This window comes from Vanellus vanellus (assembly GCF_965231255.1).
Source record: "Vanellus vanellus genome assembly, chromosome: 2".
Lineage (NCBI taxonomy): Eukaryota > Metazoa > Chordata > Aves > Charadriiformes > Charadriidae > Vanellus > Vanellus vanellus.
The window spans coordinates 40,441,380-40,466,230 of NC_138906.1; the positions used below are offsets into that span (position 1 = coordinate 40,441,380).

General features: G+C 39.4%; 1 protein-coding gene across 1 annotated transcript in view; it reads left to right on the top strand.

The window, feature by feature from the left end:
• The first annotated feature begins 649 nt into the window (after positions 1 to 649).
• The window catches only part of PLCL2 (phospholipase C like 2), a 103,662-nt gene continuing 79,460 nt past the window's right edge, over positions 650 to 24,851 (top strand). The window contains exons 1-2 of the mRNA XM_082499315.1: positions 650 to 954; positions 1,694 to 2,266. Of these exons, the coding sequence (XP_082355441.1) occupies positions 1,952 to 2,266 (315 nt within the window). The 5' untranslated portion in view covers positions 650 to 954; positions 1,694 to 1,951. The remainder of the gene's footprint in view (positions 955 to 1,693; positions 2,267 to 24,851) is intronic.

The following is a 24,851-nucleotide window of genomic DNA, read 5'->3' on the forward strand; positions in this document are numbered from 1 at the left end:
GTAACTGTCAAGTTGCAGTTTTCACGAAGCTTTTATTGCTCCAGCACTCCGCCACCTCCTTTCCTTTATTAATTTACGGATCGAATTGGGACTCCTCAGCTCCCGCCTGCCGTGAGCTCCGCAGAAGCCCCGGCGGCGGGGTGAGGCCATCACCCCGGCAGCGGGTCACCTCACGGCGGGCGGGAACGACCGTTGGGCCGCCGCCGCCGCCCCCCCCCCCCCTTCCCGCGTGCCCTGCCGGCCGGTGCAGCCCGTTTGATGGACAGCGGCGCGGGGCCCCGACGGGAGGGGGCGGGAAAGGGCTCCCAGCGCCTCGAGAGCCGCCGTCCGGTGGCGCCCACCCCGGGGGAGGGGGGGTGGAAGAGGAGCCGAGAGAGGAGGATGCGGCTGGGAGGGGGAGCGGGCTTTTCCGTGTTGGCCAGCGGCCTCTGCGCGGGGAAGGAGCGTGTGGAGGAATCCGGCGATAACCCCTCGGCGAGGGAAAGCGCCGGCCGCCGGCGGGGCGGGCGGGCGAGGGTCCTGCCCTCCGGCCCAGCGCCCCCGAGCTGCCGGAGGGGGGGTGCCGGCGGCGGGGCCGCCCAATCCGCGCGGGGCCGGCCCCTGTGATTGGCAGCGGCGGGAGGACGGCGGCGCGAGGCGGGGAGGCGAGCCCGGCTGGCTCACTCTGCCTTCCCCGGAGAGTTTCCCAGCGGGGGCGGCCGGCGCTGCCTCTCCCCTCGGCGCTGCCGGCATTTCCACCCCTCGGGGCTGTTGCCGAGCGTTGAGCCCGGGGAGGCAGCGGCGGCGGCAGCGGCAGCAGAGAGCGAGGGAAGCAACCACATGAATCAGTTTCTCTCTGTATCCGGCTCCGGGCAGAGGCGGCGACCATAGCGGGGAGGAGGAGAGAAGGGGGGAAAAAAGCGGCTACTGCAGCGGCGGCAGCAGGGGGGCTCTCCTCGTCACCTTGCCGCCGAGGTGGGTAGCGGGGGCGCAGCCTGCGGGAGGCGGCGGGGTACGGGGTGGAAGGAGGGACGGCGGGGAGCGGCGCGGGAGGCTGGGGAGGGCTGGGGGTGCTGCCGCCCGGGCCGCGGCTGTAGCCTCTGTGGGGCGGCTGGATGTCGGCGTGGAGCGGGGAGCGGGAGGAGAAAAGTTGCCTGATGGCGCCTGGGGGGGCTGCCCCGCGGGGCGGCGGCGTTGGCGTTGCTTCTCGCCGTCGCGCGTGGCCGGAGAGGGGCTGCGGTGGGTCGTCCCCGCTGTGCGTGGGACGGGCTTTCCCCCGGGCTGGGGCCGGAGGGTTGGGGGTGTGTTGTTCTTCCAAGTTCTCTTTTCGCTCCCGTTTCGTTCGTTGCTCTGCGCCTGTGGGTTTCGCTGCGCGGGTGAAAAATGCCGCCATCAACGCCTCTCGTGTTTTCCTGCTCGAGCAGCCCCACCAGCGCGGTTCCTCCAGTCCCCTATCGGACTTCCCCCCCCCCCCCCCCCCCGCCCCGTCCCCCTCCCCCAGCGGTGGGGCTGCGCTCCCCCTGCCCGCTTCTCCCTTCCCGCGCGTCCCCCGACCCGCCGGGTCGCGCGTGTGCCTGGCGCGGTCCCTCCCCTCCCACGCGTGTCTGTGTCTGTGTGTGTGTGTAGGAGAGCGCGCTGTGGTGTAACGCTCCCCCGGCCGCCGCCGCCTCGTGTGAGGGCAGGCTGTCACGTTTCGTTTCTTTTCCTTCCCCAGGTGCTGAAGGACTGACTGGTGCTCGCCCGGGCGCCAACTGGCTGAGGCGTTCGTCGTCGTGTGTGTGTGTGTGTGTGTCCTCCGCCCCCGCCCCGGAGCTACGCGGCCTCGGCTGCCAAATGTGCGGAGGGGAGAGACTTTTGCTCAAAATCCCCCGATCGTAAATATACAGAAAGCGGAAGAAGAGCCACCGCCGAGCAGCTGCAGGAGGAGGGGAGGGGGACAGCAAGACTGTTTCTGCTGTAGTCAGGGAGGCTGATGGCGGAGTTTGGCAGCGGTGGAGGCACCGGCGGCGGGGGGCTCCCTTCCTCCCCGGGGCCGGTCCAAGGGAAGGTGGCCTTCAAGGCAGGAGATGGAGAAGGAGGAGGAGGCGGTGGCGGCGGCGGGAGATCCCGCTTTGACAGTGCCGGCAGCCGGGTCTCCAACGGGGACTGTGCCCTAGCGGGAGCCGGCGAGGAACCGGGATCAGCTCCTCCCGCAAGCCCGGAGAGCAGCAGCAAAGAGAAAGGATTTTCCACCAGTCAACAACGAGAAGGCAAGCCCGGCATCCCGCGGAGGAGCAGCATAATTAAGGTAAGAGCACTTGCTCCTCCCCATCGGGGTCTTGGCTCTTTCTGTGTGACAGAGGCAGGGAGATGCGGGCGATAGATTTGGCTCACAGAGCCTTGGCTCCAGATGAAAGGGTAGGCGGCTTTTTTGTCTTTTTTCTTTTTTTTTTTCCTGTGGTGAGGGGGGACTTGATTTTTCCTTTGTCAGAAGGGGACAACAGTGAGAGGATGGCTTTATACACATCCATGCTTGGAGAGGGGGAGCGTCATGTTTTGAGATTTATTAAAACAGAAGGCTCTAACTCCTGTTGGAGAAGGCGAGAGAAAACTAGCGGGCTTGTAGAAAGACAACATGGGCACCAGCCTGGCAGGGAAAGACATGGATTACACAGTATCCCTGTTATTTGGGATGCACCTGTGCAGAGCAATTTTGTGGCTCTATTGGCGCGTGTGTATGACAGGCACACAGCAGGTGATGAGAGATTCGGGATCTCATTGGCCTGGGGGTGGGAGAAGGTAGAACAGGGAGCATTCTTCTTGTTAAAAGTGACAGCTCGTTTAACAGTAGGCTGTGTTGTACTTCACCTATAGAAACATCTTTATTTATACTTAGTCTGAATGCTAATGTTTCAGCTGGAAAAGTAGGGGGAGCGTCAATGGTAAACTATAGATCAGTGGAAAAAGGAATTAGAGGGTTTATTTTTATACAATTATTTACGCAAATACAGTTGTTCTCTTTTCTTAAATCCACGGTTCCTGAGAGATGACACGTTGTCTTGGGTTGGCTTTCCCATCTCTAGTGAAAAGGTTAAGGGAACATAGAGAAATTACTCCACTGGTATAACGGCTGTACCAGCTGTAAAATGAAGCACAACTTCAAGTACTTAAGAACTGAGTTTAGTCAAGATCACCCAGATCAAAATCAAGCTAGACTCGATGTCTTCTTAGGTATTTATATGCCTCTAAAATGAGCGTATGAAGTTCTTTTGTCTGGATGGTAGAAAAACATGTGGAAATTCAATACGAGTAGTGTATCTCAAGTTGTGTTACCGTCTCCTGGACCTTGCTGTGAAAACCAAGGGGAGAGCAAGGGCAGTCAGCAGTGGAACACATTTGACAGCCTGCACCCACCCTTCCTGTTCGAGCAGTGATGCTGGGCGTGTGCGTTTGTGTTTGTGTTAAAGAAATTATAACAATAGACAAGGGGTAACTGAGCTTGGTGTTGGAATACCTTAATATTTACTGGATTTGCCAGTGATTCTTTTACAGGCCTGATATTTCGTAACACTGTTTTGTTTCTTCTGTGGTAGCCCAAGAAAGATACTAGTGTTGTTTGCAGCGTGTATCATGCCATCATACTACTTTGTAGTGTATGATTTGATTTTACAGAAACCTTCTGCCTTTCTGGAGACCAAACAAGGATAAAATACCTAGGGATGTGATATATTAAGACCAACAAGCATGAGAGAAGGAAATATGTTTTGGCTTATGTTTCGTGCCTAAGTCAAGATTCTTAGTTTCTACAGAAATGATAGCACTTTGCAAAATAAAATTATTCAGCTTTCTGGTATTATTATTGATTAACACCATTTTGAAAATGTGAACAGTAATCTGTTTGGCTGCCAAGAACTGATTACCTCAACTTTGTGTTATCATTTGAATAATTATGACATGAGTGGAAAAATCTAACAACACTATGTTTAAAGTTACATGGTCCATATTTATTTTAGATATGACTGTTTTAGTACTTGTGGGAAAAATCACTCGTCTTGATACATATACTGGATATTATTCTGCCTGCTTAGTTCAGCAGTTCACAGGTATTTTGAATCAGGTTGTGTAGGTGCCTAGTTTTCGATATGAAACCTTTTGGAAAATCTGGCCTGAGTATTAAACCTTAAGATGCTTCTTGTTGTCTGCTCTCGCACAGCAAGTCTGTAAAACAAGGTCGAAAAAGTAAAATGTAATCTATTTTTGGAAAATGTTCCTGGAGTTTTAGTACCTTACATCAATGATGTAAAACTGCTCTTAAACAATATATGGAGTAACTGTAGGAAATAGGTCTGTGCCATGCAAATGCAGAGTTCATGCCTTCATGAAAAACACAACAGCATTAGTTGATCTATAAAATGCTCATTTGTGGAATATGTAATACTTTTAAAGTTTTGCCAGCTGATGAGTGTGTAGGCTTTTGAGTCGCAAACAGAAAATTGACATTTGAATAATAGTTCCAGTTGAGATGAAATTCTTTTGAACCACATGTTTGTGCGTGAAAACAGAAGCACAGAAACGTATTTTATTTTGGTTTTAGTCTGTGCTTTCATTGGTTGTCTTTTCATAACTTTTATCAGAGCAGTGGCTGCCTTTTATTCCTTTCCTTTCTTACTTGCAGTTTCTGTTCTCTTTTTTTCACTGATTCCATATTTTTTTCTTTCTATTTTTATTTTGTGCACCTGCATCATTTTGGCCTTTTCATTCTTGTTTGGTACAAGAGGATATACTTGTTGAGGTTGAAGTGTCATCGAGAATGATCAAGGATGGTGACAGGTGGTAGGGCAAATATTACTGGAAAAACTAAGACGATCTTCATACCATGGTAGTTTACTTGTCCCTTCACTTTGTATAGGAAGTGTTAAAGATTGTACCCTTCATTTGTAGCCATTTTTATGGAATAGCCTATTTTGTTGCTTACCTTTGCTGAACCAAACTTGAGGGCTAGGGACCGCATATCTGTGTTTATGGAGACTTTTCCACTTTCTATTTCTTAGTCTCCGTATTTATGAGATTCTGATTTTTCGGAGGTGATAGTGACAACGCGTTGTGCATTCATGGGATTTGGGCTCTTTAGATACCTGATTGGTGAACTAACTTATGTACCACTTATTTGTATGTAGGGTTTTTTTTGGCCACTATTTTGTTTTTCCATAGTATTTTCCTTACTGCAACTAGCTATGGTTTCCTATAATGTAATTTCCTACAATAGTTGCTATAATATTCTGTAAAATTAATTTACAGTGAGTCCATCTTGCAGTTCAAAGTGGATTTAAGCGTCCTGTGGACTTCTCTTAGCTGCTCTGACAGTTGGCTTGCTTTGCTTTTGTGTGAGGTTCCTCCGTATCTTTTTAAGCAGACTGAGAGGTGGTAGGAGTTTGAGAATCCTTAAGGCAGCAAATAACCTGTGGTGTATATTTTTCTTCAGACCTGCTTGTTTCCAGGGGTCTTCAGTAACAATAAATGCTTATGGAACCTCACAGTTTGTCAAAACTATAGACCTAGACAGAAAGAGATCTAGTGGGAAAAATATGTCTGTATTAGGAGAGGTGTTACAGTAACAAAATGAGAAGAGATACACTGAAGAGAGACTGCAGTTACTTAGGAAGACAATGAAGAGAAATAAATGGAGAAAGGTGGCTTGGCATTCTGTGAGCAGGACTGTTCTTATCAACATGTGTCTGGAAGCAAAGTCCAGAGGTTTTTTTTGCATATAGTAATACCAGTCTCAGTAGCAATAAATTTCTTGGGCGATCACTTAAACAAATTTGTATCTCCCTTTTTTATTCTGGGTGTGAACTCAAGCTATCATTTTGTAAAGTCATGCACTTGCTGAGCATTGGCAACTCCTAAATTCCAAAGTCTGTAAGAAGAGAGGAACCAAATTTAGCAGGTAGGTATTCTAGGGTATAATTTTCAGCAGAGCTTTTCTTTTGAAACTAAATGTTCTTATATGTGTTACTAGGGAGTTCTACAGCATATGTATGCATCAAGATCTTATTTTTTTCTTATTAAAATGCCGGCATACGTTGTTATCTTGTTCAGTCTTTTACAATCTCTAGTTCATCCAGTTTGTATCAGGTGTACAAAATACGAAATATGGAGAATGTTATGCAGTATTTTCTACCACTGTGATAGTTTTAAAGACTTTAATAAAGCATTTTGTGTTCATGGTAAACTCTAAAGTAGTATTTTCAGTCGATCTAGGTTCTCTGCAGTCCTGAATTACCTTAGCCACAATTGCATGTTAGCAAGTCTTTGTGGAGACCCAGGAATAGATCATACATGATCAGCTTCCATCTAAAAGGCTATAAAGGAGTTAGGTTGGTGGAATCAGTTTAAAGTATATGAAGTTACCTTATTTTTAGTCAACTTTCATATTGGGAAGGAAACCTGTGTAGTGACACTTTTGAGATAGAGATAGATACATGCATTTATGCCCGAGTAACTTTTCAATGTGCTGGGCGTTTTCAGGTGAACTTGATTGAGCAGTCACAGGCTCAAAGATGCTAAGGCTCCCTAAGTTCAAAGAAAACAGCCATATAGAGAAATGAAGGAGAAAACTAGCACGTACTTACTTTCTCCATGCTCTTTCCTCTTGAAAACAAAAACGCTACAGTATGAGCTGAATTCTTCCTAGATACAGAAGATCGGTCTGGAAGAAAGACATGAATTTCCCAACAACAGAAGATACTTTGCCGAGAGCACACGTGTTAATTGACGCCAAAACTGACACCACGAAAAAAGCTTATATTTAGGAAGCAAGGCTGTGGTAGTTGCGCTATTCCTATGCCTTACCTTAGGTAGGCTTTCAACTAGACAATTGAAGCTTAGATTTTTCTGAGGAGCTGTTTCTGGATTTGTTTGGTTTGTTTGTTTCTTAGTTTCTTCATGTTGATTTATTGTAGGCCTATCTCATCTCTTTGGTTTGTCAGATATAATAAGAGAACTGAATAGCTAACTGCAACTCCATAAATCCTGGAGCTTTCTTTTAGAGGATGCGTTCTCTTTGATTTGTTGGACTCTCAGCTAGACTATAGAAGGTTACCAGCATATATCAGTATTTGTATTTCTCCTTCTTCATCCTCTACTACTTATTTGGTACTGGCTTTCTAATTTTTAAAAATATAGTCTATATTTTAAAACAATACTTAGCACCATATAGTAGCTCTCCCTAAATCATGTTTTCTGTCATAAAAAAGCTGTACACCTTAGGTATTTGCATAAGATATAGTATATACACATTAGATATATATCAGGCATTTTACTATTTGTTAACAATGACACTGGACTGGGATATGCGTTATGTCACAACCACTGAGTATGTCATGCATTGCATTTGGTATATATTTTTGTTTGCATTAGTACTTTCTGTAGACCGCAGTAATCAAAATTTTATTTGGATATATGTATTACTATTAAAAAAAAAGAAAAGAAACAGTCTGTTTGTAGAAACAGGTACATGACAACATTCACTTTACCCAAGTTCAGCATGTAATTTACTTAGCTTACTTCTGTAGCCCATGAAGTATTTTTTCCAAAAGATGACTTCAAATGGGAGCTTAATTTGGATGAATATAGCTTCTCTGACTTCTCTTCTGGAAGAGCTTACCTGTCTGTTCCTGTCGACTGAGTAAAGAGTTTGGCTAGTGTGAACAATAGCAACTCCTTCACCTCCTCCACCCCCAAATCCTTAGAATATCCACAAAGCATGTTCAGTCTGTTCAGTGGTGAAAAGTACAATTAATGGAATTTAAAAATCATTCTGAGTACCTGATAAGGGTTTTTTATGCCTATTATCAGGCTTGATCAAAGATAGGACTGTTAGTTTAGATTTTTTTTAAACTAGGAACTAGAGCAGTGGTCTCCTACCCATGGCTCACAGATAATTCCTTGTTCCCATGATTTGATTGCATTCATGGAAGATTAAAAAATACGGACTGAGACTGACAGGACAAATTAATTGCTTAGTTTCACAGTCTTTGCTGGTCCATGGGTGATAATGACGTAGGTCTTTGTATTATTCTCACCGACTCTATTATAAAAGAAACCCTGAATAAAATTTGCCGATTGTCTCTCTGTAAGGACCAAATTAACTTAAAACACATATTATAATACTAGTCTATTGATTCTAAAGTATTTATCTTCACACACAACTTTGGGATTTTGTTCAAAATTCAGGAATCTAAATATAAATAGACTAGCAGGTAGATTACGGGGAAGAAAGGTGTATAATAATTTACGTTTTAAGTAAATGGAGAAGAGGAAAATATGATAAAAAGCAGCAGCATATGTGCATTGAAGAATGTTTAAAAACAGGGCTGGAAGAGACCTCAAGAGGTCAGTCTACTCTGCTCCACTGCTCTGTTGCAGGATCAACTGTTAATAACTGTCAGTATGATGCTCTTTGTCTTCTAATCACCTTTTGTTTCTGATCCTTCTATGCAGAACTGCTGGTTGATTATTCCTCTTTGTATGTGGGCAAAACCAATCACCTGCACCGAGTTTAAAAGCTTGGACTTGTCCTACTGACTGCATTCTAATTATTTCAGATCGTATCTTCAGTTTGTCAGGTTCTTTCTGATTTTAACTTAACATCTAACATGCATGCAACTCTTCCATCTTCAGTTGAACAACCAGATTGAACTATGCTCTTGCTTCCATCATACAATGATATATGATTTTTTTTCATTAAAAGATTGTAATTTATGGGTTTTAAATATAAGTTCAAATTCTATACTCCACAGTTAAAGTGAAATTCTGTTATTTTTACTCTTTACCGCCTGTAAACTGGGCAATACGGTGTTGCAGGATCTACATCAGAAATGCAAGTTATGAGAAAATGTCTTTCCTTCTAAATATACAAAAATAATAGACAGTAAGTAAATTTATAATATACTTACTTGCAGCATTGGCATAAAAAAAAGGCTGCTTTGAAAGGGGCTAGTTTGTTTGTCTTTGAGGAGAGTAAGTAGCGACTGTTATTTTTCCCTGTTTCGCGGTTGTGTTTAGGAAGTTTTACTGTTTTACAGTCAATTTTTACATCTGGCGTGCCTTTTAAACATAGGGTAGTGCCATCACTGTACTTCTCCCTGTTGTAGGACATTATGTATGGAGCGATCTGTTGGAAGGATATGTTGCCCATCTTGAGGGTTGGACTAGATGATCTCCAAAGGTCCCTTCCAACCCCTACTATTCTGTGATTCTGTGATCTTGACTGTGGTACATCTCTTCATTTCTACTTAACTAGTTAATTTTCAAGAACTCAGTAGAGACTCATCTGTCTTGCTTCTGAAGAGCAGCATGCTTGAGTTCATCCACCTCTTCCCTCCTAGACCTTGACCTCACAAAACATCAATGTTAAGACAGTGAAGGGTGCAATACAGCATGTGACTGGAAATCAGCAGTACTGAGGATCACAGTGTTAACTGGTGCAGCCTTGGGAAAGTTAAATAGATGTGATTCATTTCTGCCTCTGCTGGGATTCCTTTTAATGTCATTTGACCCTTTGGAATAAGTAATAAAATATTCCTGAGTACTTCAGATTGCATACTGTGTTCAGGGATCTTTTCAGATACCAAACGGTCATGTTCAGGAAATTGTAGTACATAGTTCATAAGCACAAGCAGACAGGAAGTGCCTTTACACAAACAAACAAACAAAACCCTTTTCAGAAGAGCAGCTGAGAGTTTTATAAAATGAAAAATATAAAATACAAGATAATAAGTCGGATTTCCAAATTGACTGTAAAAATATTTGCTTTAATAAAATAAACTTTTTTGTAGGTTTTATTTTGGTATAAGAAATAGGTACCTTACAAATATATAGCAGATAATTGATGTTATGCATACTAGTATCATGACTGTCTTGATACCTTTGCTAAAATTGCTGAAAATGGTTTGATATTTCTTCAAAATTATGAGATGATCAGTGTTGCAGAAAAAAAAGAATTGCTGCTGTTTTGTTAGAAAGCACTTCCACAGAATTTTCAAGTTCTTCTTATGGTTAAGCTTCTGTGATTGTAACTTCTTTTTTCTTTCTCTATTTTCTTTTCTTTTTCCTTTTTTCTTACCAGCATTATTATTTTGCCTTCACTGAAAAGGCAGAGCATTATAAGGTTCTGTGTGTGCTTTGGTATGTTGACATCCATATATATGAACATATCCCTATGCTTTACCGCTTTTTTTATTTGAGCAAGATAGGAGAGGAAGAATGATTGTGAAATTCTATAGCAGCAAAACAGTCTGCATTATTTTTGTTTCGTGAAACATCTCTTATGATGGAAAATCCCAGATGCTTTATATATTTCATTACCTAGTTCCTGATGATAGAAGTGTTTGACATTGTCTGTCAGTGGTTTACTCTAACCACATTCCTTAAAATAAAGTGCAAATGACTGTTTATGTAAATTAAAAAAAATACTTAAAAGTCATTGCTTAATTTTTTATATTATTAAAGTGTAATTTGGACTAAAGGACAGCAATTCAGCTTGTTGTCAAAGCTTTTGTTTAGATTGTTTTCTTCCCACAAGTAATTGTTAGTGTCTTTAGAATAGGCAGTTGTTTATTAAGTTTACGTAACTTCTGTAAATGGTACAGGAACAATTAAAAAAAATAAAAAAGGGAAGAGGGCAACTTTGATTTTATATACTCTACCATGCTTTTTCCTTTAGTAAATTAGCAGAATGAATATATTTCATGTATATATTGTAGAAAAAGTTATTTTCTGAGTTGCTGAAATAATACTTATGTTCCTTGCCATATTTATATATTTACAATACATACCTTTTTGCTACAAAAGCAGGAAAACCTCAGTAATAGTTGGAAATAAATTGCTTCAGGAAGTATCTTCAATCAACTGAAACATATTTTGCCATTTACAGAGAATGGTCACTAAATCAGGGTTTTTTTTTGTTAGCTGATAGCAGATTCTTGCAAAAAGCTCTTCCAGTCTGAATCTTAAAGACTAATATTTATGTGAAATGAGAGAATGTATTTAGTTGTGGCACATTACTACCACATAGTGGAGAAAGCTAGAGCAGACGTAAGTAGTTTGAGTTTGGATAGTGTTATATTTTTCTTCCTTTTGAAGAACCCCCAAAAGCATTTTATGGTTTATTTGATCTACTTCATTTGTTAAACTCCAACTCTCCTTTATCTTCTCTTTGTTCTCCCCAACTGTAATAGTTGCAGTGATGCATCTCACAAACAGTTTTTGAAGGTGACACTTTTCAGCTTTATTTGCTCCTCATCTTAAATACTGCATACGATGTGCCTCAGGCTTGGTGCTTCTTCAGTGAATGGCCAGCCTGATTGGGAGTCTGCTCTGAGAGCAGTGGAATAGTGTGAAGGCACCGAGTGCTTTTAGTTGTGAATGTTATCGTTTGGTGTTTTGTTGATTTAGAAGTAAGGCTGTGGAAGAATTCATAACATTGGCCTTTTACTACCTTGCTTGTCCTGGTTCCGGTTTGTGTCACTTTGTCTATTGTGTTACCCTGTCTGTTTGTCCCTCCTCTTCTTTGGTCTCTCCCCAGCTCTTATACAGCTTGGCTCTTCTGCTTCAGCAGCAGAGAGACCACACACAGACTGGCCATACTCAGCTTTTCTTCTTCAATAACTAGTGGAGATCCTTTTATTCCCAGCAAAGTGCTAGAACAGATCAGAGTTCTCCATGTGATGTGTGCAGTGCTGCAATAGTTCATGTCTGCTTGTGAATCCCCAAGAAGAAGTAACAGAAAGAGAGTACAGGTTCCAGTGCAGGGCTGTTGACCTTCACAGTAGGTTTAAGTCCATAAGGTTTGAGGCTTGAACCTATGATGAAGGCTGACCGCACAGCTTAGATGCATCTGTTTCCCCTAGTCTTCAAAGGTTGCCAGCCCTTGTGAATTTAAGAAAGTCTCTCCTGGGTCAGACTGAAAGTCCATTTGACTCATTAGCTTGCCTCCAACAGCAACCACTATGAGGTAGCAGAATGGAAAAAGCTCCCAGCCTTAAATGATTTGGAGCTGAGACATCTTCGTGTTTAATAATCCTTATGGGTTTTTCTCTCCATTAGTTGTCAAAGGCCAGTTTGACTTTTGTAAGCTTTTCACCAATGTAACGTCCTCTGGCAGTTTCTTAACTATGTGTTGTGTGAAGAAGTCCTTTTCTGTCTGGTTTTACCTGGCAGCTACTTACTTACTTGTTTACCTGATAAGCCCTGGTTCTTGTGTTAGAACAGATAACAAGCAATTGGTTAGTACTCACTTTCTCCATTCCACAAATGAGTTGAAAGGTGTTCGTGACATTTACTTTATGTCATCTTTTTTTTTCAGGCTAAAGAAATCTTACTGTATTTAGTTGTTCTACCTATTGGAGCCTTTCTGTGCTTTTTTCATTCTGGTGCTCTTTTATGTATTTTTCCCTTCCATTTTATTAGTTTTTTGCAGTGCATGACTAAAATGGTATTCCAAATGTGTGCCAGATAAATGTGTGAATCCACTACGGCATAATGAAGGTTTAGCAGTATTGTGATACTAAGTTGGACTGTAATTTATTTATTTTTAGTGTTGTCATCATCAAAGATTTAAATGGTATCGCTGTCACTAATTGGCAATGGGGGAGCGCTGTTAAAACCTTTTACTAAATATTTAAAGCCTTCTCCTTGAAGAACTGTGTAAGAATGTGCTGGTGATGATGCTTGTGTTGGAAGTGGCTGGCATTAACATCTTTGCAGGAGACTGAAGTTCTGTTAGAAATCTTTTAACACGTTATAAAGGCTTTTTATGGTACTGGTGACACAAAACATTGCTGATTAGCACACCTAGCTTCTAGCTTTGGTCAAATACATTTGTTTGCCTAGTAACAGAAAAAAATAGCATGGACATTGCATAAAGCTTAAAAATATAGTAGTAATAAAAGTGCTTTCATTTTATGTTAAGCTGTTAAATATGAAAGAGGAGGGACCTTGTTTTTGTAAATGCAATCTGATACTATTTTCAATGTCCTAGATTTTTGAGTTTTAAGGTTCTTGCCCAACACTCACGTTAATGGATTATTTTAGTCAATCTTTTATTTCATTTGCTTTTATAATGTGTGTGGCTCTTCAGGATGCCAGTGTCAGAGTCCAGAACAGCCAGGAAGGCATTTCTAGTCTTTAGGAAACTCCGACAAAGTATAACAATGAGATCAGATAGCTTCCTGAAAACAGTAGAGGATCTAATATTTCACCTCAGAGAAGAATCTGTCTGAGGATTAAAAAGGTTATTAAATGGTTACAGTATGCAATGAAGGATAAAAATAATTAGAAGTTTTTAGCTCCCACAAGACTGGTACACCAGCATTATCTTGGAAGGATATCCCAACACTTTGTCACTTGAGCTGTTGAAAATAGAAATGATGTGAGATGTCTGTTAGGATGCTCTCCTGAGTTTTTCTTAGGGTTATCGCCTTTTTTGCCCCACCTCGTTTTCTTTCTTCTTTTTTTTTTTTTCTCTTCTTTTTTTCCTTTCTCCTTTGAGGAGGGAAATAGCTTTGTTTTCTTTTTCCCTTCTTCAGAATGTTTTGGCTACTGAGGAGGGGAGTAATCCCAATTAGCCTGTTTCTGCTCAGTCGGGCTGCTGTATTGAGACAGGAGGAGACACCTTGTTATTCCTGAATTCCTGAGGATTTCTGAATCCTCATGCTTTTCTGTGTCCAGTGCCTGACTAATAATTTCTGCACATCGCTGTCAGCATCATTATCTTTATGTAAATCTTACGTTTTAAAGCTTCAGATAAGTCTACTGTTTGTTTTAAAATGTCTGTTTACATGTCATTTTTCTTCTGTTTGAAAGTGATACACACTGAGTTAGAATAACAGGGGTAGAACATGACATGGATTTACATTGTTTTACATGTGGAAATTAATATTTCGGTCCATAAATATTGAATTTAACCTCACAAAATAGTATTTTAGGAGTTCCTGTCTTGCCAGGAGAAAATTTACCTTTTTTGTCCTGGTAACTCTTGATTAATTTTTATATAAACCAGAAATCAGAGCTCAAATATGTACTTTCAATGTGGTCAGCTACAAGAATTACATTTATTTTCTTCTACATCTAATCTCAAATTCAACTCTGTTCTTAGTGGATATATAAAATTTACTATAATCATTTGGGGGAGGGGGAGATGAATGGGATAAAAAAGAGCCTTGTGATTAAAGCCTTGGCCTCTAAAAAATGATTTGCAAGATTAACCACTTCCACAGACCTAAGATTCTTGAATTAATTTTATTTAAAAAAAAATCAGATTCTAATGGTTAGGTTTATAGTATAGGCTGCAAACAATCCCTGCCTGTATTGGAAATACTCTGAAGTGAATAAATAATTATTGAATTTATTTCAGGTCTTCCTCACTTTTTCTGGGGAATTCAGTAAAATTACATTATGGAATACTGTTAACTGAATGTATCTTTTGCCAAGAAAACGTACCACCTTGTGATTTAACATGGTGCCTAATTGTCCACCACGAAATAGGTTTTATATTAATTCGGTAGATGCTCAGAGTGCTTTATTAAATGGTACTTGTGGCAGAGGTGATGGAAAAAAAAACTACCCCATCTGCTATGTCGCTGAATTTTGCAAGAGTTGAAATCAGTCATAGTGAAAGCTTCTCCTTATTTTTATTTTTGCTTTGCACTTGAAATATTTAGAATAAAGTTCTGTATTCTAGAAATGCACACCTCATAACCCTGCCTTATTTTAAATGTCTGATCTGCACCACTTATGACAGTTGACGGGAATAAGTCACGGGCTTCCACTGCAAACTTCTATTTGCTTCTTTGATCATAAGCCAGGTGGGCTCTTGTGTTTGTTTACTTCCTCTTTTTACTTGTCTAGAAGACACCACTAACAAACCTTTGGAGGTCCTTGCAGGACAATGTGAACAGTATTGGTCTTGCACTGATCAGCTGATTACACAGTTTAAAGCCCATCGTAACCTTCCCTATACTTGAATTCTGATTGTATTCAGAATAAACCCAATATTATCGAATATTCCTGTCCATGAAGTTGACTTGCAGTAAGTCCTCATGAAAAGCAGGCTCATAAGCCTAGTAGCAAATTCTTCAGCCTTGTCCTTGAACTTTTTGGGACTCCCCAGCTCAATTTTCTTCCCCTACGGATCCCACAATCTGCTTAGTTTGATTGTCCTTTTCTTTGGTTTAACTGTAATGAAGCCCTTTGAGATAACATGTCTGAAGTACATGTTTTGCATTCCTGTTATGTTTACCTACAGTACTGTCTAACCTTAATATTCAAAAAGCACAAGTCAAGTCCTCAAACTCTGCTTTTCTTTAAAAATCATAAGATATGAAAATTAATGTATTGGTTTTCTTCCAGTGGTTCGTTGACTTAAGCCATTCTGGATGTATGCTATATTTTCCAATTCTTGGCATAGGAATGTGTGGATACATATAAAATTTGAGTTAATTTGGAGATTCTGAGATATAAGTATCCATAACAACTTTAAAAAAATGCCAAGTATGATGAGATTTGCCGTAACATTTGGAAGACCATTTGATTATTATACATACAGCTATTATGGCAGGCAAATAACTGTAGATTACAGAACATAATACTGATAAACCATTTTACTTTTTATCAATTTACATACTTGGTATTAGTCTTTTGTTTCTTGGTTAGCAAGACTAGCAAGGTGCTAATGTATATTTTAAGTAGTTTCAAACTCTTCCTGTTAGCATAGATTTAATGAGTTTTGTAGTTAATTGTGTAATGTTTAGGTATGTTTAGGAAGAATGTTAACTGTTGTTTAAATTGATCCTATATTTAAACTATTTGTTTCAGCAATTTGAGAACAATTACCGTATCTTTCTGAATTGTGTTAGAATAGAGGCCCTGCAAGCTTTATCCACATACTGTGGTGATAACAGGAATCAGATGCTCACAAACTTCTGTTTAGCTGACTATTGATAAAAATTTCTCTAGAGGAAAAGAAATTAGGATAAACAGTTCTACAAAATTCTCAAAACTTACAACTAGTGACAGAAATCTGAGGACCTAAAGTATACCAGTTCAAAAAAATTCTTAAAATGCTGTTCTTGACAGGCAAAACTTCAGAAGAAAAGAATGACTTCTCAATTCAAAGCTCTTAATTTGTTATACTAGAAAAGAAAAAAAAAATAGTTCTGTATTAGTTCAGGCCAGCAACTTGGCAGGAATTTAAAATTGAGTCCAAGGTTTCTGAAACCAGAGGCTTGAGAATGTTAGTAGGTTTCAGTGCTGGTAATGAAGGGGAAATAAAATGATTTCACAGATAGCGGAGATATAAATCATCGTCACAATGTTTAAAAGAGTTACTTGAAAAACCTAGAATTATATACCATAACAAACAGAAAGAGGTGTGTTAAGTGTTGGCGTTGCATATGTTCCTTTTTGCTAAATAGTAGGGGAGTTTTTGAGAGCCAGTGAAAAAAATAATGGATTTCTGGTTGTGGATCAGGATGAGTTTTATGCCAAGACTAATGTGACTGAATGAGGCAAAATTTTTGAGTCCTTTACCTACAACTTTGGTAGCTCATATATGATTTCAGCACAGTATAGCATTGTGGAAAGCTACGCTTACTAGTATTTTGTGGTGGGGTTTTTTTTTTTTTTCTTTCTTTCTTTTTGGGATGCCAGTTAATTTCTTACTGGAAAGTGTCTTGGGAAATCTTATTGTGAGAGGCAGTTGTTGAGCAGCAGCAAAATCCCTCTGTGACTTGTCAAATAATCTCTCAGCGTTACAGTGTATGAAATTAATGTGACATTTCTTAAGTATCCTTCCAGAAATATGGTTCTTTTTATAATGGTTCTTAGTTTATAAGATTTCTTTCTTAATATAGGCAGAATAAAATTTTGTGTCTAATATATTTTTCTTTTGTTACTACCCTGCTTTTAATGAAAGGCATGGTCATCCCAGGGAGGAAGCTGCATTTTCTCTCCAATGTTCCAGTGGGAAGACAAACAGGACTCCTATTGTTGCACCTGCTGCATTGAGGAAAGGGAGAGAGGCAACTCTTTAGAGAAAATAAACCATGTTTGCACTTCTGTCTTAAATTGCACTACTGCTCAGGAATAAGAAACGTTCTTATCCAACTACATTTATGTAGATGGTACAGGAGAATTCTCTTTGCTATGTCTGTGGTCATTCTGTGTGTTACACTAGCTGCAGTTTTGTGAGACAGAAATTATGCTGCTTGAAACTTCCTCATTTCCATCCTTGTTGTTTTTGTAGCTTGCCAAACTTGTTATTTGTTTTAGAAAATCCAGTTCTCCTTGCTTCCAGGAAATCTTTGTTTTAATGTGATTTGTTACTGTAAAACACGATAAGAAATGTACTAAAACTGTAGGAGACTTTGAATCAAAACTGTTACTGAAAAATGTACTTATTTCACATTTTACATTTTCTTTCAGTGTTCACAATAAGTGAGTGGGAGAAGGTGACACCTAGAATTTTATAACCCTGTTTTGTTTACATGTAAGAATTAAAAAAAAAAAAAAGTCTGGTTTTAAGCCGTAACTTCAGCCATGAATACTAGAAAAAATTTCAATTTATGGGCATCTTTCCCCTGTTTTTCCTTCACCAAATTATTTTGAGATTCCTTACTAAAAGTATTTCCTATGCTCAACTCTTCACAATTTGTTTTCCTCCAGTTATTGCAAAGCTTATTAGGGATGAGAAACCCATTTGCACTTGTATACCATAAAGAAACAAGGTCTCAGAAATCAACGTAAGGGACAGAATAGTGATCAAGAAAACATTTCTTAACAAATACTTTCAAAACAAATCTGGCAGTTTTTCAAATGGAAGGAAATAAGCACTTGATGCAAAAAGCTGTTTGCATCATATAACTGCTTCACTTTTAATTCCATTCACACATTACTTTTTTTTTTCTTTTTTTTGTTCTGTGGGGAGTCTCTTCTCTGGCCTGCCTGTTATTTGAGTTCTAGTAGTTGACTTGTGTTGGTAGCCAAGAACAGTAAAAAGATTAGTGTAATTTTATTTTTTCCTACTATATGCATAAAATTATGTTATTATATGTGTTTCTTCTCATAGCATGCATGTCCATTCTGTATTACTTCATGTTTTCGGAACCTTTTCTTTTCTTTTAAAAGGTAGTAGGATAAAGTTATTGTCATTTTCTTGGGCCAAACTTGCAAGCTTGTTCTATTTAATTCAATGTGCAGGATTAATTGAATAGACTACTCTTATTTTGGTGGATATATGTATTTTAAGAGTAAGACCAATTTACCAGGAAGACAAAATATCCTATTTAATAAGAGTATTGTTGAATCAAAGTTGTGGTTTTAATGGTATTTGTTCCTGATTCATAGGAATGTTCTTGATTCATTGGAAGAGCCAGATGTGTGAATAAAACAGAATTCTACTTGCATTTAAAATTGTCAATATAAACTTCAAACCAGAGAGATTTAAAATATTCCTCATTTAATTTGAGACTAATTAAAAATACTACTTTACCCTTCATATTTATTTTGTGGCTTGGAGATGATTAACTACACAGGAAGAGAATGTATTGCTGTGGTATTCCAAATGGGCCAATTGGCTTCTGGTCCATAGTGGTACCAGGTTGCTGTTCTGACAAGTTTGTATTGTTAAAAAAAACACACCACAGAGCAGGTCAAAGCATTAAGGGAGAGTGCATATAGAAAGGGAAAAGGGAAAGGTACAGAGTACTGGAGTTGCACATCTCTTGTGTTCTGGTTCTTCTACATCTCCTTTTCCTTTACACTGTGATACAGCTAAGGAGAAAGGAATATTGACACAGTATTTCTAGGTGACCTATTGCTCAAGGGTTTTCTGAGTAATAGGTGGTATTCTCATATTTAGTATCTACATTTAAAGGACAGATTTTGCTCCCATTATTTTTCCAAATTTCTTTTTGAACCTTGTACTCTTTGGCATCTGTAGCACGTGCTGTGACATGGTGTTCCATATCTTGAATGTGTTTATAAGGAAAAGGTACTGTCTCGTCCTTATTTTGAATCTGCTATGTGCTAGTTTAATTTTATGTCTTTTTATTCTTTTTATAGGGTGAGAAGGTGGGCAATCATTCCTTGTTCATGTTATTTATTTCACTTTTTAATTTATATTCTGGTTTTGCATTTGCTTTCCTATAAAGTAGTCATGTATAACTTAAAAGATTTCTTGAGATCTTGGAATCTTATTTTTAACATAACAGCTGCCCAGTCTACTTGTAAAGAATTGAAGTCTTTTATTAATAATATGCTGTGTGCCTCAGCCTCTTTTTCCTCATTATGTGAAAGTGTCTTGGCCACATCTGGAATCTCAATGCATAGGGATCATGTGATATGTGTTGACAGAATTAGTTTACCTGATTTAACTGTAAGCCACCTTTCAACTATAGCAGAAATTCTCCACACTGTCAGCTTATTCTGACTTTGTGAACTTGTGTGCTGGTAGCAATTTCCCGCTGACTCTCTTCATTACATTGAGTTTCTGAAACATCTGTCACATCAACATCCACATTTCAAATTTGGCATTCCTGTTTCTCCGTCTTGTTTATCTGCGTTGTTTAAATGTCTCTATTTCGTTTTATCCTCATTGACTATTGAAGCAGAGTCATTTTCTATCCTCTCTTTTATTTAAGTATACAGTGTTACTGTGATTCTTCCACAAAGGATTCATCATCTTAAACTGTGTGCTATTCAATTCTTAACAGCTTTTCTCAGCTATTAAAATTTAAAAGGTCACAGAAAAGTATTGAATTAAATTGCTGACACTGTTCCTTTTTGGTTTAGCTGAAGCCTTCTTCCAGTATTTGCTCTCTCTGTTTCTTCTAGTTTTGGCAAATCTGCTTGGAATTATTCTTCCCAGAATTAGCCTCTCTAGGGAGATGCGAGCTTTATATTCTTTTATTTATTCTCCTTCCCTTCCATTCACCTCTTTTACCCATATAAAAAGAAAACCCTTGTTAGTTCTGAAAGTGATTGGAATGATTTGATGACTTCTGCATGTGGGAGAGAGGAAGATTATTTTCTTCGTTCTTGATGCCTTTTTCTCTTTTCAAGGAGTTCAAGCTGGCCTTTTGTTAACAGAAATTGCTTGCTGGTTGAATCCATTAACAAAGTTCTTGCATTGAACTTACAATACCTGTGGCGATCTCATGGTGGGTACTGGAATTATTTCTTCGTGCTCAGCAGGGGAGCAAAACGTGTGTATGAGAGATGAAAATGAACAGAAAACTGTTTTGTGATAGTCCATAGTGTTTAGTAATATACTGATGGGAATTGATAAAATCTAGTTGATCTGGAGGGTCCTTAGCAGGTCAATCTGAATCATTTGGAACTGGAGAATATTCTGCAGACGTGAAAATGACAGTTCTCAGTGTTCATCCCTAAAAGCTGAGGCTACAAGAGAGGATTTTTTCCACAACTCCTGATTGGACTTCAACCTTTATTGCTGCTATGTTTTTATTACTGACTGAAAGAAAGTAAGATAAAAACTATTTGTATTGCTTCCATGCTTTTTTAATATTTTTTTTTTTATTGTAGATCCAAGTTAGAACATAGAATTAAATACAAACTCCAAAAAATTAAGGAAGATGACCTTGTAAATCTGGTTGCTTAGAATGGCAGAGTCTCTGCCTGGAGGATTTATGGGAATTGTAGTTTTTTTTTTCAAGTGAGAGTTCTTTGTTACTTTTGATACTAGTTGGAGGCTGTGAACTCTGGTCTCTCTCAAGACTTTTGGGAGAAATTGCCTTTCCTCCCAAGGGAAATATGGAGAATGCTAAGTTCCTCAGAGCATCGTTGGACACATTTTCTGTCTAGGGTACTACAAGCCACAGATAATTTGGAAGTAGAATCTAGAAAAAAACTATCTGGAATCTGGACTGTGACTGGTTAGAGTAAACAAATGGCAGTTTCTGGGGTACTGAGAAAAAATTTGGAAACAGTTTGTCAACGCAGCTGTTGAACAATGTGGTAAAACAACTCTTTCTAACTTTAAATTTAGAATTATTTCTGTGACTTACAGAAGTGTATACAGGTTTAGTACCAAAGTAATGAGACTACAACCCCAGAAGAAGTTGAATTGATAAGTTTTCTTAGTCAGAAATGTACCCATTTTATTGCTTGCTCTGCAGCATTTTTCTTCACTATCCCCCGCCCCCCCACCCATGCCCCCCCCATGGTTTGGTCTTTTAAATACAACAAGGACAGTGTTATTAACCCTACAAAGCTGCTAGTGATGATCCTTTTCGCAGAAAACAGGGCTGGAGAAGATCTTGATGTCACCATGTGTACGTGGGTTGACCTTGGCCAGCAGCCAAGCTACACACAGTCACTCACTGGCCCTCCCCTCCCACTGCCAGAGGAGAGAGTAGGAACAACGGGAAGAAAACTTGTGATTCAAGATAAAGACAATTTAAAAAGTGAAAGAAAGAGGAAATTAAAACAAGTGATGCAAAGGAAATCACTCACCACCTCCCACAAGCAGACTGATGACCAGCAAGTCCCCAAGCAACAGCCACCTTGGAAGACAAACCCTCCCCTTCTGCTACCTGAGTTTTATGCCTGAGCATGGTGTTACATGGTATGGAATATCCCTTTGACCAGTTTGGGTCATTTGTCTTGGCTGTATCCCTTTCCAGCTTCTTGTCTCCCCCAGACTACTTTCTGCAGGGAATGAAGAGCCTTGACACTGCGCAAGCGCTGTCCAGCAGCAGCCAAAACATTGGTGTATTATCCACACTGTTATAGTCCCAAATCCAAAACAAAACTCCATACAGGCTGCTATGAAGAGAGTTAACCCACCCCAGCCCGACCATGGTTTTTCCACGTCCCAGAGTGGAATCATCAGAGCAATACACTTCTTGCAAATAAATACATGTACATACACTTTGGGATTTCTCTGTGTGTGTGTATTTTGGTTTGATACACTGATGTCTTTTAAGTAAACCGTTTCTTGTGGTTTGGTGTTGATGAGTGTAGGGAATATGATAGATTTGTGATCAGAAAACTTGCATACAGCTAGTATGGGTTTGAAAAGTAATTGCCTTTAAATGCTTCAACAGCTCTTTAGAGTACTTAATTTGTTAAGTATTACATACATTAATTAAAAATTTTGGCTCAATCTATGGGAGAGATTGAATGATTGCAAAGCTGGCGCACTATACAAACCATTAAGGCTGGCGCTGCAACTGCTCTGTCTTCAAATTTCCCTGGCTGCCATTAATACCAGTTTTTCTCTCTTCTGCAATCATACATGCCTCTTCCTGTCATTTTGCCAGTTGAGAATAGAGTGGTGTTAATAAAAAAATCTTAAGGCTATCATGTATTTTCAGTCTTAACAAGAAAAAAAGACAGCCTGTGGTCATTTGGAAAAGGGTGACAATTCACTTCTCTCAGTGTCAGAGAGCTGAAATCTTCATGAGTTTTTCAAAGTACAAAGTTTAATTATAGTAACAGGGAGAGACTTTGATAAATTCTAATTTTCATCTCACCATCTACCCAGTGCATCAAACTTCCTTTTAATTTAAGTAATTGTATGTCAGTTTTTAGGAATGATCTAGTACATGTAGGTCAAAAAGTCTGATAAGATAATAATATTTTGATAATGTTTTAAAACAGTTAATTGATCCTGAACTGTCAAAAACTCATCTTGAATTCAAAGAGAAAGTGCTGTGGCTTGTAGTCTACATTACTCATGCATTTCGGAAAAGGAAGTTTGACTTTGCGTAAAAACTGTTTCACAGAAACTGTAGAGACATTACTGTAGTTGTTGTTCCAAAGTTAAGACTGCTTTAGTTCTTGTGTTATACTGGTGAGTAGTTTAGCAGGAGTTAGTTTGAGAAGTAGATTCTAGATTTTGTATCACCTGTTCTTCTATTTCCATTTTAGAACAGGACCTTAAATTAACTGCTCTTGAAAGCCCTTGTGTGTTTTTGTTTGTATAAAATTTTGGTTTAGATGATTGACTTAATATAACTTAAAGGGAAAACTTAAAATTATTATCTTTGTATAACCAAAATAAAAGATTTTTTGATTCACTTAGTTGTTCCTCAGTGTATGTGGGGGTTTTAAAAAGTAAAGTATTAAATGCTTACAGAAAATGCAAAGCATGACTTGAAGTGTTTTCCTGTCACTAACTACATTGGCAGAAATAGGTGCAATTTTATACATGAATGGTTTTGAATTAAATGAGAGATCCACTAAGTGCCAAATTAGCCTTAATTAAATTGGCATACATCTATTACTACTTTCTGTAGCCATCGGAATATTGCCAGATAAAGTGCTCTTTGGTTGACATGTGAACATATATTGTAAATTCTCTGACAAATGTTTCTTTGAATATTTTACAAAACAAGGCAATGTTAATTCTACTTCTGTGTTGTTACAGAGCTCAGTATGGGAGTGCCCTTAGTATCTCAGGCTCCTGTGGTTTTATGCAACACAACTGGAGGAATTGGAAAGAAAGCCCTTTTGCTATAGAAGAACTTGCACATTGCTTTACTGTGGAGTGTAGTAGTGTCGCACGCAGCAGCTGAAGAGGCTAGCAAACAGGTCACCAGGAGGCTTGAGAAACAGACAGCCGGGAAGGCAGCCATAGACTGAACCGTTACTGATGGAAAAATACATTCCCAAGCTTGGCATCTGAGTCTGTCACTGCCAAAAATATCTGTGAATGGTCTGTACTGAAACACATTAGGGAGAAAAGGTTAAAAAGAAGCACAGTATTAATACTACAAACAGGAGGAAGCAGTGCCAAGATGGCGTTGGATTTATCCTCTGGCCAGTTTTCTTTCTAGCTGCAGTGTGGTAGAAGGCCAAAGTGTGAGCTGCAGACCATGTTTCATTCACACCATGTAGAAGTTGCACAGAAGGGATTGCTGTGCAAACATCTGCTATCAAACAAGTTTTGGTCAGCTGTTACTGAAATGCTAAATAATTGGGTTTTTTTATTTGTACATTGTTAGGGAAAGTTTATTAGTCCTATTAAATAAAGCATATTAGTCGTATTAAACCTGATATCTTCAAACAGGAGTGAGAAACTGTTTGTGTTTTAAGATTTAGGAATAGAAGAGTACTAGAATTGTTAATACTGGAACAAGGATGTTATACTATTAAAAACAATTGTTTGAGGTGGATATTTTTATCTGTTTTTTTTTTTTTTTTCTTGGCAGTCACACTCCTTAGTTGTTATAATTGAACATATAAAACTTGCGGAAGTTAAATAGAATGTGGGAAGAACATACTTGCCCTTAATTAGCATCCATTTAGAAGTTGGGGAATGGTGGCGAGGAAAAAAGACACTTTGCAGAACACTAATATTTCTGCTAGATTCTAGTACTTGTATCTGTTGCTGTGTTCTTAGCCTTGAAGTCCTTGAAATAGGACAGTTTAAAAAATGCTTTAAAGCTTAAGAAAAAAATAATGTTTAATAGATGAACATAGAAAGAAAATGTGAAATGTCATGGAAAGTCGAAGAGCCAATTGGATTTTTTTTTTTTTTGGTGCAGCACTGAAACAAAGAAGCCAAACTGTAGTGATATCACACTTTGCACTCACTAAAGCTGAAGTAAGCAGCTGTTACACAGCTCAGTGTTAAACACAATAGTGCAAGGGTCGTACCAGTAAAACCAAAAATTAACTTCCTGTGTTGTGTTGGAGAATTTTTGCACGTGCTGTTCTCAAATTAGGACCTGACCTGAAAGGTAGTGTTTGCTGATTCTAATTAATAAGATAATCATCACGCTTTTCTGCATTGCCTCCACAGATGTGACTCTGAGTAGCTGGCTTCCCCCCCCCCATTGTTATACTTACCTATGGAAGGAAACTTT